General features: G+C 42.0%; 1 protein-coding gene across 1 annotated transcript; it reads left to right on the top strand.

Moving 5' to 3' along the window:
* Window positions 1-6: 6 nt before the first annotated feature.
* HEY2 (hes related family bHLH transcription factor with YRPW motif 2) lies at window positions 7-13,527 on the top strand. The gene is made up of 5 exons (XM_019537991.1): window positions 7-113; window positions 2,234-2,312; window positions 2,481-2,564; window positions 5,603-5,684; window positions 11,422-13,527. Exons 1-5 carry the CDS (start codon window positions 31-33, stop codon window positions 12,099-12,101), a joined length of 1,008 nt encoding a protein of 335 aa, XP_019393536.1. The 5' UTR covers window positions 7-30; the 3' UTR covers window positions 12,102-13,527.
* The last annotated feature ends 228 nt before the right edge of the window (window positions 13,528-13,755 follow it).

The raw sequence follows: 13,755 nt of genomic DNA on the forward strand, positions 1-13,755 counted from the left end.
CCGCGCAGCGCCCCGCTCCCGGCCGCCGCCATGAAGCGCCCGTGCGAGGACACGACCTCCGACAGCGACATGGATGAGACCATCGACGTGGGCAGCGAGAACAACTACTCCGGGTGAGCGGGGCCGGCCGCCCTGGGGAGCCGCAGCCGAAGGGGGCTGGAGCTGCCCGGCCAGCCTGGTGCTGCTGGCAGGCGGGGGCTGTCCTGGCTGCAGGGTTGAAGCCCCCGCTCCCCTCTTGCACGCCTGGCTCAGCTCGTTTGGAGGGGGGCGTCTGTGTGTGTGTGTGTGGCATGGGTGTGCGTGGGGGGGCGTTGTGCAGGGTGTGCATGTGTGGCACGTATGCATTTGGAGCGTGTGTACGTGTGGCAGGGTATGCAGGATGTGCATGTGGGGCATGTGTGTGCGCAGCAGGGGGTAGGGCGCGGGGTGCGTATCTGTGTGTGCTGCAGGGAGAAGGGCCCCATTCAGCAGAGCAGATAAGCCAGGAGGTGCTTTCATAGTCATGGGGTTGGAAGGGACCTCAGAGGTCATCTTGTCCAACCCCTTGTCTGAGGCAGGATCATCCTCAGCCAAACCCTCCCATACAACTATAATCTAACCTCTATGTAAGACTGCCCATGCACCCTTTGTACTGCTGGCATAAGGACAAACACTTCCGATGTCAGCCCACCTGGAAGGGGAAGGCTCAGCTGGGCTCTTAGCTAGTGAATTACAGTCAACTGAGCCAGGAGGCTAAGTCTAGTTGGGTTGCACTTGAGAGGCACAGCGGTGTCTGCTTGTAATCTAGTGATCTAAGGCAGCGTTTCTCAACGCATGGGTCGCAACCCAAAAGTGGGTGGCAAGAATATATGGAAGGGTCACGAACAAACTTTAAAAATGGATCAACAAACTTCAAAAATGGGTTCTCCTTGAAAGGAGAAAAATGTGGGAAATTGTGAATTTTCCCTTGCATGCTGGTCGAGGTCTAGCCTGGAAGGGGCTGTTTGGGGTCCCCCATGCCCCACACACCCATCCCCTGCCCCACACATTGGGGGACTGGGGCCTGGGGATGGGGGGCAGCAAATCGGGAGTGAGGGGCACTGGGTTGGGACTGGCCATCAAAGTTTACAAATGGGTCCTGGTACAAAATATGTTAAGAATCACTGGTCTGGGGGTTGCGAACCAGGATGGTCAAGGATAAGGATCTCTTTCAGAAGAATTTATTTTCCTCAAAGCTGAATGGATGGATTGGTGAAACGTGTATGTTCTCTCTCCATCAGATGTGAACCCAGAGTATCTCTGCTTTAAAATTTGACTAGTAATCTGTTGCTCAGGCAGGTTGGTTTTATAATTTAATTTAATTTTGAGTCTCTTAAAGTTTGACATCTGAATAGTACCAGCAAGACTCCACACTGAGCCCAAATCCTACAAATTAAAAAAAAAAAAAACCCACCATGTATAAAGCAGGCTATTAAAATGAATGAGATTTATATTAATTTGCAATCATTTCAGCTAATCCTAACAGTGGATATATACTGACAAGTGGTCAGCCAGAGCAGCCTGAAATAAATCAGCACCAATAGGAAACGGCTTTTGGAAAGTAAGATATGATCCCTGCAGCTGAACAATCGCTGCAAGCACTCTCTCTTCATTTGTAAGCTGCGGATGAAGTTTCCCAGGGTTTTCTGAGACAGGGCTGAATTTGAAGGTTTGCAGAGACCTGCTGCATTTGAAAGTTGGCAGGTATTGCCAGTTCTAAGAAGGGTTATTAGCTTTGGGGTCTATTTCTAGTTATGTGATCTCTGGGTTACTACTGTGTTCGACCTCAACTTTCAAACCTAGGCAGACAGAGACTGCAAAACTAAAGTCCCTTTACTCACAAGTGTTCAAGTGTCTGAATGGATTGTATTTTCTTTATCAAATTCCATTAGAAGGCATATTTTCTATACACAAGCATATATGTTGTGAAAGCCAGTTCAATCATGCTACTGCAGGGAAGTGTCTTTGGGAGGGATACTTTCACCAAAGTACTCTGCCAGCTAATATAAAACGGGGAGAGAAGGCGGGGGGGGGGCTGAAAAGTGAAACCTCTGAAAGAAGAAACGCTAACCTTGTAACACAAAAGCATATCTTCCAAACCCATTAAAGCAGAGCTGAAATAGCTGTGAATTTTTCAAATGAGATGACCCGCCACATCTAGGTGGGAGCAATGTCATGTAATGCAACACCTGACATACTTTTATTGTTTTCATAGGCAAAGTAGTAGTTCTTTGATTCGATCAAATTCCCCAACAACAACATCTCAGATCATGGCCAGAAAGAAAAGAAGAGGGGTATGTGTTTTGTTTTGTTTTTTATTTTATTTTATTATTATTATCATTATTTTAGGTCTTTTTTTTTTCTTTTTCTTTTTACATTCCTTCTCTACATAAAAAATTGCATGTGTTGATTTTATCCATCATTTTTACACACTTTATTTTTGTTTTTTGTTTTGGGGATAGATTATAGAGAAAAGGCGCCGTGATCGTATAAATAACAGTTTATCTGAGTTGAGGCGGCTTGTGCCAACTGCTTTTGAAAAACAAGTAAGCGTGCTCTTTTTTTTTTTTAATATACTGTATCTCATCTGGCAATGCTGGTTCTCTTGTAAAGCTTGTTAAAATCATATTGTATATGTCCTGCTCTGGCAGAAAGTAGGCATTTCAATAAAATGCTTTGTTGTGGCAAAACTATTAAAACCATAATCCATCTTAAAGCTGAAAAGCATTTCCATTCTTTGGTTAGTTTTCCCCTTAAGGGTAACAGTGTTCATGTTGCCTCTGTTCTTTCGATGAATTCCAGTAGTGGTTTTGTTTAAAAATGTACTTTCCTCCATTTACTTTTTTTTTTTAAATGTCAATTACTCCTCTGTCTAAGTCCCTTAAGGGTGGAAGGGGGACAAGGATTTCTTAGGGTGATCTCTTTTATTGGACCAACGATGTAGTTGGCCAACGGTAGACAAGCTTCCAAATGCAAGACATTCTTCCAACTTCCCCTTCTCTTTCTCTCTCAATAACTTTTATTATTTTAAAAAATCTTAATTGCAGGAATATTCCAATTAGGCCGGTTTTCTAAAAAGTAAACAGATTGTCTAGATTACTCCATTTTTAGAGATCCATTTAGTAGCAGTACATTAGCTCATATTTTATGGGCCTGATCCTTTCCCTAATGAAGTCAATGGGATTTTCAAAGGCTTTTAATAGGCGAGTCTTCAGTAGAAAGATTCCCCTTCATTTTAATGGGCTTTGGGTCAGTTCTGCTCTTTGCTAGTGGATTCAATAGAAAAAGACAACCTGTTCTATAAAAATGCTTCTGTCATAATCAGTAATTTCATCCAATATCACTGAATTTCCAGATATATTTACTAAAACAAGAATGCCATTTCACATTACTATAAAAACCAAAACTGAGATGTGGCAAAGTAATGGCTGTTTTAAATCAGTGTGTTTTTAAATCAAAGGGAATGATTGACATTAAAACAAACAAACAAACAAAGATCACTGTAACTTAAAAAAATAGAAAGGTAATATAAGCTTGATTCTGAAAAGTGCTGAGTGCTTTCAGCTCCCAGTGGTTTCTATAGGAGGTGAAAATGCTCTGCATCTCATCGTACAGGCCTTATCATGTTTCTGAACCAAGGAACAAGTAACAGGAAAGCAATTTTAAAAAATTGGAGCAGAAAGCAAAATACCACTTGTGCCACCTGCAAATATGCTTTTAAGCGTTAATAGGATGGTGTCATTTCATAGGCTTTGGCAACATAGCACAACCAAGGTATTTTCAGCTAGACAAAACAGGGGCAATAGACAACAGTTGTTTGTCCTATTTTATTGTTTACTTCTTAAAAACCACAAACATTATAAAACAAGTCCTACAAAGCCCTTGGAAATTACCCAGCAACATGCAGTTTTTAGCTATTAGTCACTCTCACTGAGACGGCTTGTACTGTGTCTATGGAAAAGATTAGGACTGAGAAAAGTACAGAGCGTAATTCCATATAAAATGTAAAAATCTAACCAAAAAAATCACAAGTACGCCGAATTTGGTACATTTGAAATGTCAGGCATTTCAGTTTAGAAAAAAAAAAAAGCCAAAAAATCAATAGCGGAAAAAGTAGTGTGTGCGGGGATTTAAAAATGTTTGTGGTATGACAGGCCTCAAATAATTGGTTCTTAGTAATCTTTTTGCTATGGAAGTTGCTGGAACAGCTGTATCTGTAAAATGATAGAATTCTTAGTTTAACAAAATCAAAAGTTCTGTTCTCAGCAAATTCTGTTGTAGCAACTTGAAGATCATGAAATTTAGCTGCAGAGAACTATATCATTCAAATCTCATTTCTACTGGTGCACCCTTAGAAAAGTCAGCTGGTCTTCATGGATGTAACTCAGAGCAGCCTTTGGTTCACTGGGCCAAATCCTCATGTAGCATAAGTCATTATACCTTTATTGTAACTGTACTGATCTATGCTGGCTGATGATTTAGCCCAACTTGATAGTACTTTAAAATCACGGTCGGGGGAATACCAAAATAACTGCTTTGTAATGAAATCCTAATTGACATTAGAATATTTATAAATAAATCTATAAACAGTTTTTTTATATGGAACGCTTCACGAATTTGCATGTCATCCTTTTGCAGGGGCTATGTTAATCTCTGTATCATTCCAGTTTTACTATATGCACTGCCAAAGTGAGCACAAACTATAAACAGTTAAATACCTTAGTCATTTAAGATGTGACATTTATATTTTTGTAACATTTACAAGGCTGTAAACCAACCTCGACAATGCTTTAGCTTCTCCCTGACAGCGACATCATGCTTTCTCTGTTCACAATGGTTGTCTCTCCTGGTCCTGCAAACCAGCCTTCTTACAAGTTCAAAATAACTGTGGGATATGTGCATGTAGATACAGAAGTCTTTCACCATAGGATGAGAAGGGGATGTTCATCAGCCAAATGAAGCATGAAAAATGCATTGGGCCATTTTTTAAATTTCTGAACATTCCTCAAATTAAAGACGGTATGTGTTCACAGTGACACCTACTGGTAAAAGCAGAAAACAGTGCTGCGATGGGTCATCCAGCATTAATAGCTGACTCTTGGCTATTAACTGTTACCATTCTTTTGGGAGAGAAAATATCTGAAAATCTGCCTCCTTAGTCCATAGCACCGAGGTACAGTAACTGCACTGACTCCAGTCCAGAATTGCATTGGATTGTCAAGCCAATCATCTAGGTGACCGTACATGGAGGTGATTTGAATTTTGAGCTGGACCTTTCTATTGTCTGTTCATCTTCAATGACAATCCCTGCATTTTAATAAAGGGACTATGATCCCTGATATTATGCTAATCCTATCTGCTATTACTATTTATTTTCTACTACGTTAGACGCATCTGAATTGCTAGACAGGATACAGAATTTGTCTTTAGTCTGGGATGCAGATGCTCAGGGAAAGAATTAAGCTGAGAATGTCTTAATGATGGGGGAAATTGAAACCATAAGGTTGAACTCAATGGAAAGTATACTAAATTAAAGCTTACAGCACTTGTAAGCCTTTATTTATTTGAGCCTCTTATCTCAAAGGGATCTGCAAAATTAGAAAAAGCGGAAATACTGCAAATGACAGTGGATCATCTGAAGATGCTCCAGGCAACAGGAGGCAAAGGTAAGGAGCTGACTGTCTGTCTTTTAATATTTGGGGAAATCTTTGCAAACAGTCTTTTGACAAGCTGTGATAGGCAGCCCCAGATTAAAGGAGTGGAAATCAATGCTAATGGCAGGATTGAACTCGTGGGAAAGAACTACTGGGACAAAAGAAGCACTTGACCCTGGGCTTGTGTTTGCTTTCATAACACTGTGGGAGTAAAGGCTTCATTCACAGGCAGCCCAGTCAGAGATTTGTTTGGGGTTTCCAAAGAGCACTGAAATGTGCACAGGGAGACAAAACAAATACACAAACATCCAAACATAAACAGGAGGTTTGTGGCAACAATTGTGTCACACAAAACCAATGTTAAAACTCATTATACAGCAGCTTATACCAAAGGAAGTGGAACCAGAGAAACTTTCATTATAGTTTATATATTTTCTTTGTTCTGGAACAGGCTATTTGAAATGCAAGGTTAGGTTGTCTCGTTCACCAGGCCAAAATCTAATCTTGCATACCTACACCACTGGGGATCAGATGATAGATACTGGTAGAAGGATAGCCATGCATATCTGCACTCACATTTTTATGCAAGCAGTTGTGCTTATGTCAGGGTGTTGGGCTGTTCCTCCTCAGCCGGTACTGCAAGGATGCAAGGGCTGGACTAAATGACCTAGTGGGGGGTCGTTCCCAGCTGTAGCGAGTCCAAGTTACCAGCATACCTCACTTGTGTGAGCTGACATTTGCAAGGCTGGCAGCCAAATGACTTCAATTGCCCATGAGGCGTGGGTGGTTTGGTAGAGCCATGACTTATGGAGTGCACGGTTGGTCCAGAAGTTGTTAGATTTTTTTTTTTCTTGAAGTCAGACTCTTGCAGACTTACCCTGGTGCTCTGAACATTGGATACCTGTTCAGTTCAAGCTGTTGTCATGCAAGCTGCCTGATTTTTTTTTCCTCACTAGGCCCCCATTTTATAAATGTTAACAGATGCAAGGAGGAAAAAAAGCCTTTAAGGTTTGTATCTTTCTGTTGTCCTTCTGTTGTCTAAATCATAGAAGGTGATTGATTTCCCCTTCTGCCGCCCCCAAAAAGTTGCTTGTTACTTGTTAGTAGGAAATATTTGCTTGGAATTCACTTAGGAGTTAATAATCAACCTTTTTTTTAATCGCAGGAGATTTAACAAAAAGTTCAACCCTGAACTATTGTAGTTTGTACTTAATAGTAACAGACCCATCTTTTGTTTGACCAAAAAATATACAGACAGCCTGATCAGTTGCATCTCAAAATATTGAGATCTTATAGCAGAGGTATAAGCGAGCAAATTCTGTGCTCTATGCATGGTGCACAGGGCAGCAGCTGCAGCCGGGCTCCTGGCAGTGGCAGCAGCAGCCAGGCTAGCAGCGTAGCAACTGCTATTTTTGTGTCTCCCTCCTAAATTGGTGTCTGTGGTTGGTGCCCTTAGTTACACTGCTGGTTTATAATACTACATATGAGAAAAAGATATATTTAAAAGACCTTTTGTTTAGGTGACAAAGTTAAGTACAGGAAAGTTAGGAAGCGACAGAATTTAGTTCGTCTTTGCAACTTTAATTCCTCCCCCTGGTGCATGTGCTTTAGGACACGGTGTTTAACTGCACAATCGCATGCTGTTTTTCCACATGTAGGACATTCCTGAGTCAGAACACAGAATGGAAGGTGCTTGAAAATCAAGCAGTTCTTCATTATTTCTCTTTATTCTAATCATTTTTGTATGTACCCATTGCCATAGTTATCGCATGCCTTCTGAAGTACAAGTGTAATATAGAATTTTTCACTTTCTAGACCAGGGCTTGAAAAAATGCAGCCTGTGGGGAAAATCCAGCCTGCAGAATTCGTAGATCTGGCCTACAGAGCCAGAAGACTTTGCCTCTGCTGGTGTCCGTGCTGGGGCTGAGCAGTGAAGACCTGCACTGCAGCCCAGCAGCTAGAATCTTGAGCTTACATTGCCACTGCTTCTCCCTGCCTCCTGCTCCCTGGGTGCAATATGGGCACAGCTTCCAGCCAGTGGGGAACTGAGCCAGGGCTGGGCAGCTTCCAGCTATGCCCATGCTGCACCCAGGAGTGGGGGCAGGGGAGAAGTGGCAGCAGAGTGGACACAGCCTCTAGGTGCTAACCCCAGCACAGTTTCCCACTGGCCCAGGCATAGGCAAGCCCCTTTCCCCCTTGTAGCTGCCTCACTGCTGAAACCACTCAGCTGGTGCTCATCCCCATACTACTGACTGCTTCACAAATGCTACTGACACGATCTATCTGCATCTCCCACAGAAGATGGCATTCTCCCAATTTTTTCAGATTGGAAAATTAAGAGACATGCCTAAGGCCACACAGCAAGAACTAGCCATCAGCATCTCCTGACTTCAAAACCTGTGGTCATACTTCCAGACCACACAAACTTGTCCCGGGAGGGGTCATCATAACTACAGTTATGAGCACTCTGCACTTTTTGCAAATATGGCTCTCACTGCCTCAAGCTTGGCCACTTGGAAAACTGCACCTACCCTGGTTTCAATGCAACTTATTATCAAATAGAAAGATTATGATACAAACAAGGACAGATCTTGGTTCTCCTGTGTAACATCTCTTCTCTTCTTGCATTGCCTTGCCTTTATTTTGCTTGCACCACAGTCCCATTTACTATGTAATCCAGACTTCTTCTAGGAGTACCATCCGTTCTCACAGAATGAGGCAGGGGTCCTATGGAGAAAAACAAAATGTGATCATCTAATTAAAATCAATATGCATTAAGCAAAGGAAGACATTATGCACATGTATATAGAATATGCATAAAGAAGCTGAATTAAGTTTGCGAGGCATCATTAATTTTGGTGATAATTAATTCTGAGTGCTTGAGTTTGCAGCCTAAATAACAAGGTTTAAAATGTGGATTTCTTCGCATTGTTTAAACAGTAAAAATAATTGTTATGTACAACTGGAAACATAATGTGGGAGCTGTTAATTTCAGTGGGTGAACCCTGGTACCTCCATCTCTGTAGCAAAATAGTCCATCATTTGAGCTATTGTGCTAACAGCGTTACCTAGCAGCAGCAGAAAACTGTTCTCCTGCAGGGGAGAAAATGGGTCACAAGTTATGTGTTAGTCTGAGGAATGGTCGGTGAGAGCCTGGATAAATCTCCTCCTCTTCCCTCCCATGAAGTGGCCACTTCTGCTCCATGTAGTGGTCCCAAAGTCAGGGCAGGGTATGGAACATTTGGCCCTGTGCTTAATTCATGGCTGGAGACATTTGGGGAAGCCCAGCCTGCTGGCACTGTCTCACTTCCCTTCCTCATCTCTCTCCAGCTGTTCTGAGAGCCAGCCTACCTTCATCTGGAGCCTCTGCTGCAGTGTGGGCAGCTTTGCCAAAGGGAGTAGGATTGGCAGAGTCTTAGATAAGAACCCCCAGGTTCAAGTATTATTTTGGCCTAGTGCCAGCATTTGTGCTATCAGGTCAGGCAAGATAAGGAAAATGGCAAATGTTTAACAAGGTATAATTCACCTGAAATGTAGTGTAATTGGGCATATGTCTTTGCTGCAGAATTAAACAAGGTGGTTGGCACCTAGCTCTGAACTCTTGAGCTAGCCTATTACCATTCTGTAAAGCTCCCACTTATAGGTGCTGCACTCCCATCTGTATTGCTAGCATTGCTGAAGGCACATCCCCTGTTGCAGTCAGCAAAGCTAGCTACTCTTATTCTTTCTGAGTGAAACATGAGACGAATAATAGGCAAGGAAGGCATTAAAAGGCTGTCGGCACTCAATTGAGTTACTTATGTTGTAGTGCACACACAAGCTAGGTGTCCGACAGAGCTGGCCAAAAGCTGGAATTTCCATTCCATGGACATTTTTTAAAATGGGGGGTGGTGTTTAAAACCCCTTTCCATTTCAGAATTAAACTAAATATTTCTACATTCCCTAGGAAATTTTTAAAAAAAAGTTTGAAACATTTTATTCCAATTTTGTTCTGAATAAAATTGAGTTTGGGAGCCCCAGTTCTAAAGCTATCTTCTCTTCGATGGCTTCCAGAGCTTTGGGGCTCTTAGTTCTTCATCAGCCCATCAGATTGACAGGGACCCAGAAATCTAGAAGCTCTGGGAAAGATGGGAACCTGAGACCTTGGGAACCAAGGGTACTTAGGCTTCCTGCTGTGGCACTAGTGACCTAGACCTGAAGAACCCCAGTTACAACTAGGTTTCCCAGTATCCCAGCTCTGGGACAAAGAAGAGGAAGCACTGAATATTCTAATTTGAGTCTGCTGGGGAGCTGGAGCTGAGTCCTGTTCCCGGGTTCTAGGCTCTGTGTTAGAGCTTGGAAGTCCTGGGGACCTCTGGTACTCTGGCCATCCTCACGATGAGCTGGCAGGAAACGAAGAAGAAATCCTGCCAGCTCTCTGCAGATTTGTGTTTGTTTCATCAGAAAATTCCTGACCAGGTCTGGTTGCCAGCTCTAATGTAAGCTTCTGTGGGTTTTAGCTTACAGCACTCTAAGCCAACTAGCCCAAACTGAGAGCACCAACGCATTCAGGTGGGAGGGCGTTGTGTGGATGGGAGGGAGGTTAAAGTCAACATCAGAATAAGACCTCCAGTTAACTATTTTGAAGCAAGTTTGTCAGATGCATTCTTATCCTGAGGGTTGCTTCCCTGATGAATTTCAAAAGCCAATGAAAGTGTCGGAGCTTCTCAGAAAGGCTTGAAGAATCTTTTAAAACAGAAAGTTTTGGGCAACTTGGCTGTAAGATGATACGCAGATTCATGCACTTAAATACTCTGACTGAACTGAAACACATAGTGAAAAACTACCACGCTTTGAACGGAAAGTGGGATACCATGTACATGGCATTATTCACCTTTGTATGAAAAGCATCAGCTTAGAAGTTGGATTTTATTATAAAACCTTTCAGACAGAAAATATTTTTCCTCTATGTTTTAGAAAGTGTCTACCCTGTTTGGCGAACTTAATGAGAGATACCGTTTTAAAAATATCTTTGCCCCAAATGTGTGAGCAATTCATCTGCCACTTGATGAAGTGCTTCGTGGGATATTAGTCATAGTTTCTGCCCCACTTGTCCAGATTTAGTGACTGCATTACATAAAGCATGTTTTTTTTCACTGAAACTATGTATCATGCAGAAGTAATGACAAGATGTTTTAAGTTTGCAACTAAATAACACAGCATGTAACAAAGCCTTTATGAATTTACTAAACAGATGATATTCCAGCAGTCTCCAGATCTTAAGAACTATATTATTAACGGCAATATAGGGGGAAAGGGCAGGACACAACATAAAAGCCCCTTAATCTTCAACTCATTCTTGTGTGTGTATGTGTGTGTGCACATGCACACAGTGATGCATGCACTTATGCGTGCACATGTGTGTGCATGTCTGTGCACGCGTGTGTGCATACACACTTCTGGAAAAACACACCATGGAATTTGCCTCTCCTACAGTGCAAGATGAGACGCACCATATAGCTTTTGGAGAACCTCAAATGCTGATGGTCTTAATTTTTCTTCATTGTAATATTTGGTTGCAAGAACAACTGTAGCGTATTGAATTACCACAGATAGTCACACAAGTAATTTACAAAGCAAACTTTCCTCCCTGAAATTCTCAACCCACAAATAGATGATACAACTACTTAGTCAGGATTTTGCTGATTGCTAGCTAAGATGGGTTAAGAAGTCATCTCATACTCAGTGTATCTTTTGAACTTCCTTTTAGGTTATTTTGATGCTCATGCTCTAGCCATGGATTTCATGAGCATTGGATTCCGAGAATGTTTAACAGAAGTGGCAAGATATTTGAGCTCTGTGGAAGGTCTGGACACCTCTGATCCGCTACGCGTTAGGCTTGTCTCTCATCTCAGCACTTGTGCCTCTCAGAGGGAAGCTGCTGCAATGACCTCATCTATGGCCCATCACCATCATCCCTTGCATCCTCACCACTGGACAGCTGCATTTCATCACCTCCCAACCGCTCTGTTTCATCAGAATGGACTTCACTCTGACACTGCTCCTTGTAGACTCTCCACAGCCACAGAAATGCCTCCACATGGTTCTGCGCTTCTCACAGCCACGTTTGCCCACGCTGATTCCGCACTCAGAATGCCCTCTGCTGGCAGCGTTGCTCCTTGTGTCCCACCACTTTCTACCTCTCTCCTCTCACTCTCAGCCACAGTACATGCCGCTGCTGCTGCAGCTACTGCAGCTGCTCAGAGTTTCCCTCTCTCCTTCACTGGAGCATTCCCAATGCTTCCACCTAGTGCAGCAGCAGCAGTGACAGCTGCAACAGCAATTAGTCCACCATTATCTGTGTCAGCAGCTTCCAGTCCTCAACAAGCAGGCAGTGGTGGAAACAGTAAACCCTACCGGCCGTGGGGCACCGAAGTGGGAGCTTTTTAGATTTGCCCCACTCCACAAACCTCCTTTGGACTGTATGCAGTAGTAAGTCAATGTCCTTGTTCAGCCAGGTTAAAGGTCTGTATAGCCTTATAGATGCCTGAAAGCCAAGCAAGGAGCAGCAAAGCTATTCTAGTCACAGACTTCAAAGAGGACATGTGGTTGTATTGGGTAGATTTGCCTTTGTTTTGCTTATGGCACCTTGATGAGCAGCCGTGGCTTTTGGAAACCCCATGGTAAAAGTTTACTGGGAAATTTATAGACTTTAGAATTAATAATACTCCAGATAATCATTGTCATTTGGCAGGGAGGAGAGGGATTGTACCCATAACACTCTCATAAGGCTGGACAAAATGTTCAAGTTCAACTAAGTGCCTCACCTTTCAAAACATAAGTGTGTGTGTGTAAGTGTGTGTGTATGCGATCTTGTAAAGCTGGTAACATTGCACAAGGATGAAAAAAGATTGGGGAGCTGGGCAGGAAAACCATACATTTTAAATTACAGCCATTTGATACAATTCCAGGAAAGACTATATTGTCTAAACCAACAGGTTTCTTTAGCCAAAAGGATTGCCAAGAAAATATGTTCAGCTTGACAGTTTTATCTCACCTAGTTTACTTTCTCTGTACAGACTTGCCAAATGGTGACATCTAGCATAGCATTGGTAAAAGCAATTATCTTATCAGTGCTTGGATTAACAAACATTTCAGCATTGCCTGGGGGCCTTGAGGCACTTTTTCATGGCTTAAAATATGGTGCTTGCTTGTATCTCTACAAACAATGAATTTATAGTGCACATAGAAGTAATTGCCTACTAAAAGCGTGCACACATCAATGTGGTTGATTCATGCCAATACAAGAGACTCAGTGTTGTAAGAGTTTAACTTATTTAGTTGCATTTGGACATTTACTTTTAGCTGATTCTGTGCAAGATTCCTCTTCCTCTACTATCTACTTCTGGGGATAACTATTGCTCTGGGTATGAATGAAGTTACTGTGGGGGTGATTTTTAAATTGGCTTTTTACATGCCAACATTGTAATGTGGGTTTGATTCCAAACCAAAATGAATGTACTAAAGGGGATGTCAGTACCCAGACAACTAGTGCTGCATAAAAGGTTTTGCTTTCATTTTTTATTACAATGACTTAAAGTAACCTAAGTATTTTAATACATCAACTCAAGAACTAGAGATTTTATGTAAAAATAAAACACAGCATGTATTATTATGCACTTGATTTCTCCGCTGTGTGGAGAAAGCAATAAACATTGCAAATGTTAAACATTATGCAAAATATACTTTAAAATATTTGTTTTAAAAATACTGTACCTAGTTGGTCTTTTGTGCATTACTTTGTTAACCTTTTTCTATGCAAAAGTCTTTACATATCACTAATTAAACGAAGTCCTTTTTGACTGCGCTTTATGGATGATTTGTTTCAGTTTCTGTGTGATTCTCTTAAACCTAATTGGACTTGAAGTTACAAGTGTCTACCTCTGCTAATGAGAGTCTGTAAGCTACTGCTTTTTCTTTTGACCTGGGCTCATTCAGAAAGTACATCCGTTACGCAGCGTGCTTGAGATGAGAGGGATCAAAACACTGCCAATGAAACAGTATTGTTTTTAAGCTCATAAACTGGTTCACAGTATAACTGACA

The sequence above is a fragment of the Crocodylus porosus genome, unplaced genomic scaffold (genome assembly GCF_001723895.1).
Source record: "Crocodylus porosus isolate Cpor-Errol unplaced genomic scaffold, CroPor_comp1, whole genome shotgun sequence".
Lineage (NCBI taxonomy): Eukaryota > Metazoa > Chordata > Crocodylia > Crocodylidae > Crocodylus > Crocodylus porosus.

Coding starts and splice junctions, on each gene's coding strand:
- HEY2 (XM_019537991.1), top strand. CDS start 31: ATGAAGCGCCCGTGCGAGGACACGACCTCCGACAGCGACATGGATGAG. Junction 2,313..2,480: donor CCAGAAAGAAAAGAAGAGGG/GTATGTGTTTTG, acceptor TTTTGGGGATAG/ATTATAGAGAAAAGGCGCCG. Junction 5,685..11,421: donor CCAGGCAACAGGAGGCAAAG/GTAAGGAGCTGA, acceptor ACTTCCTTTTAG/GTTATTTTGATGCTCATGCT.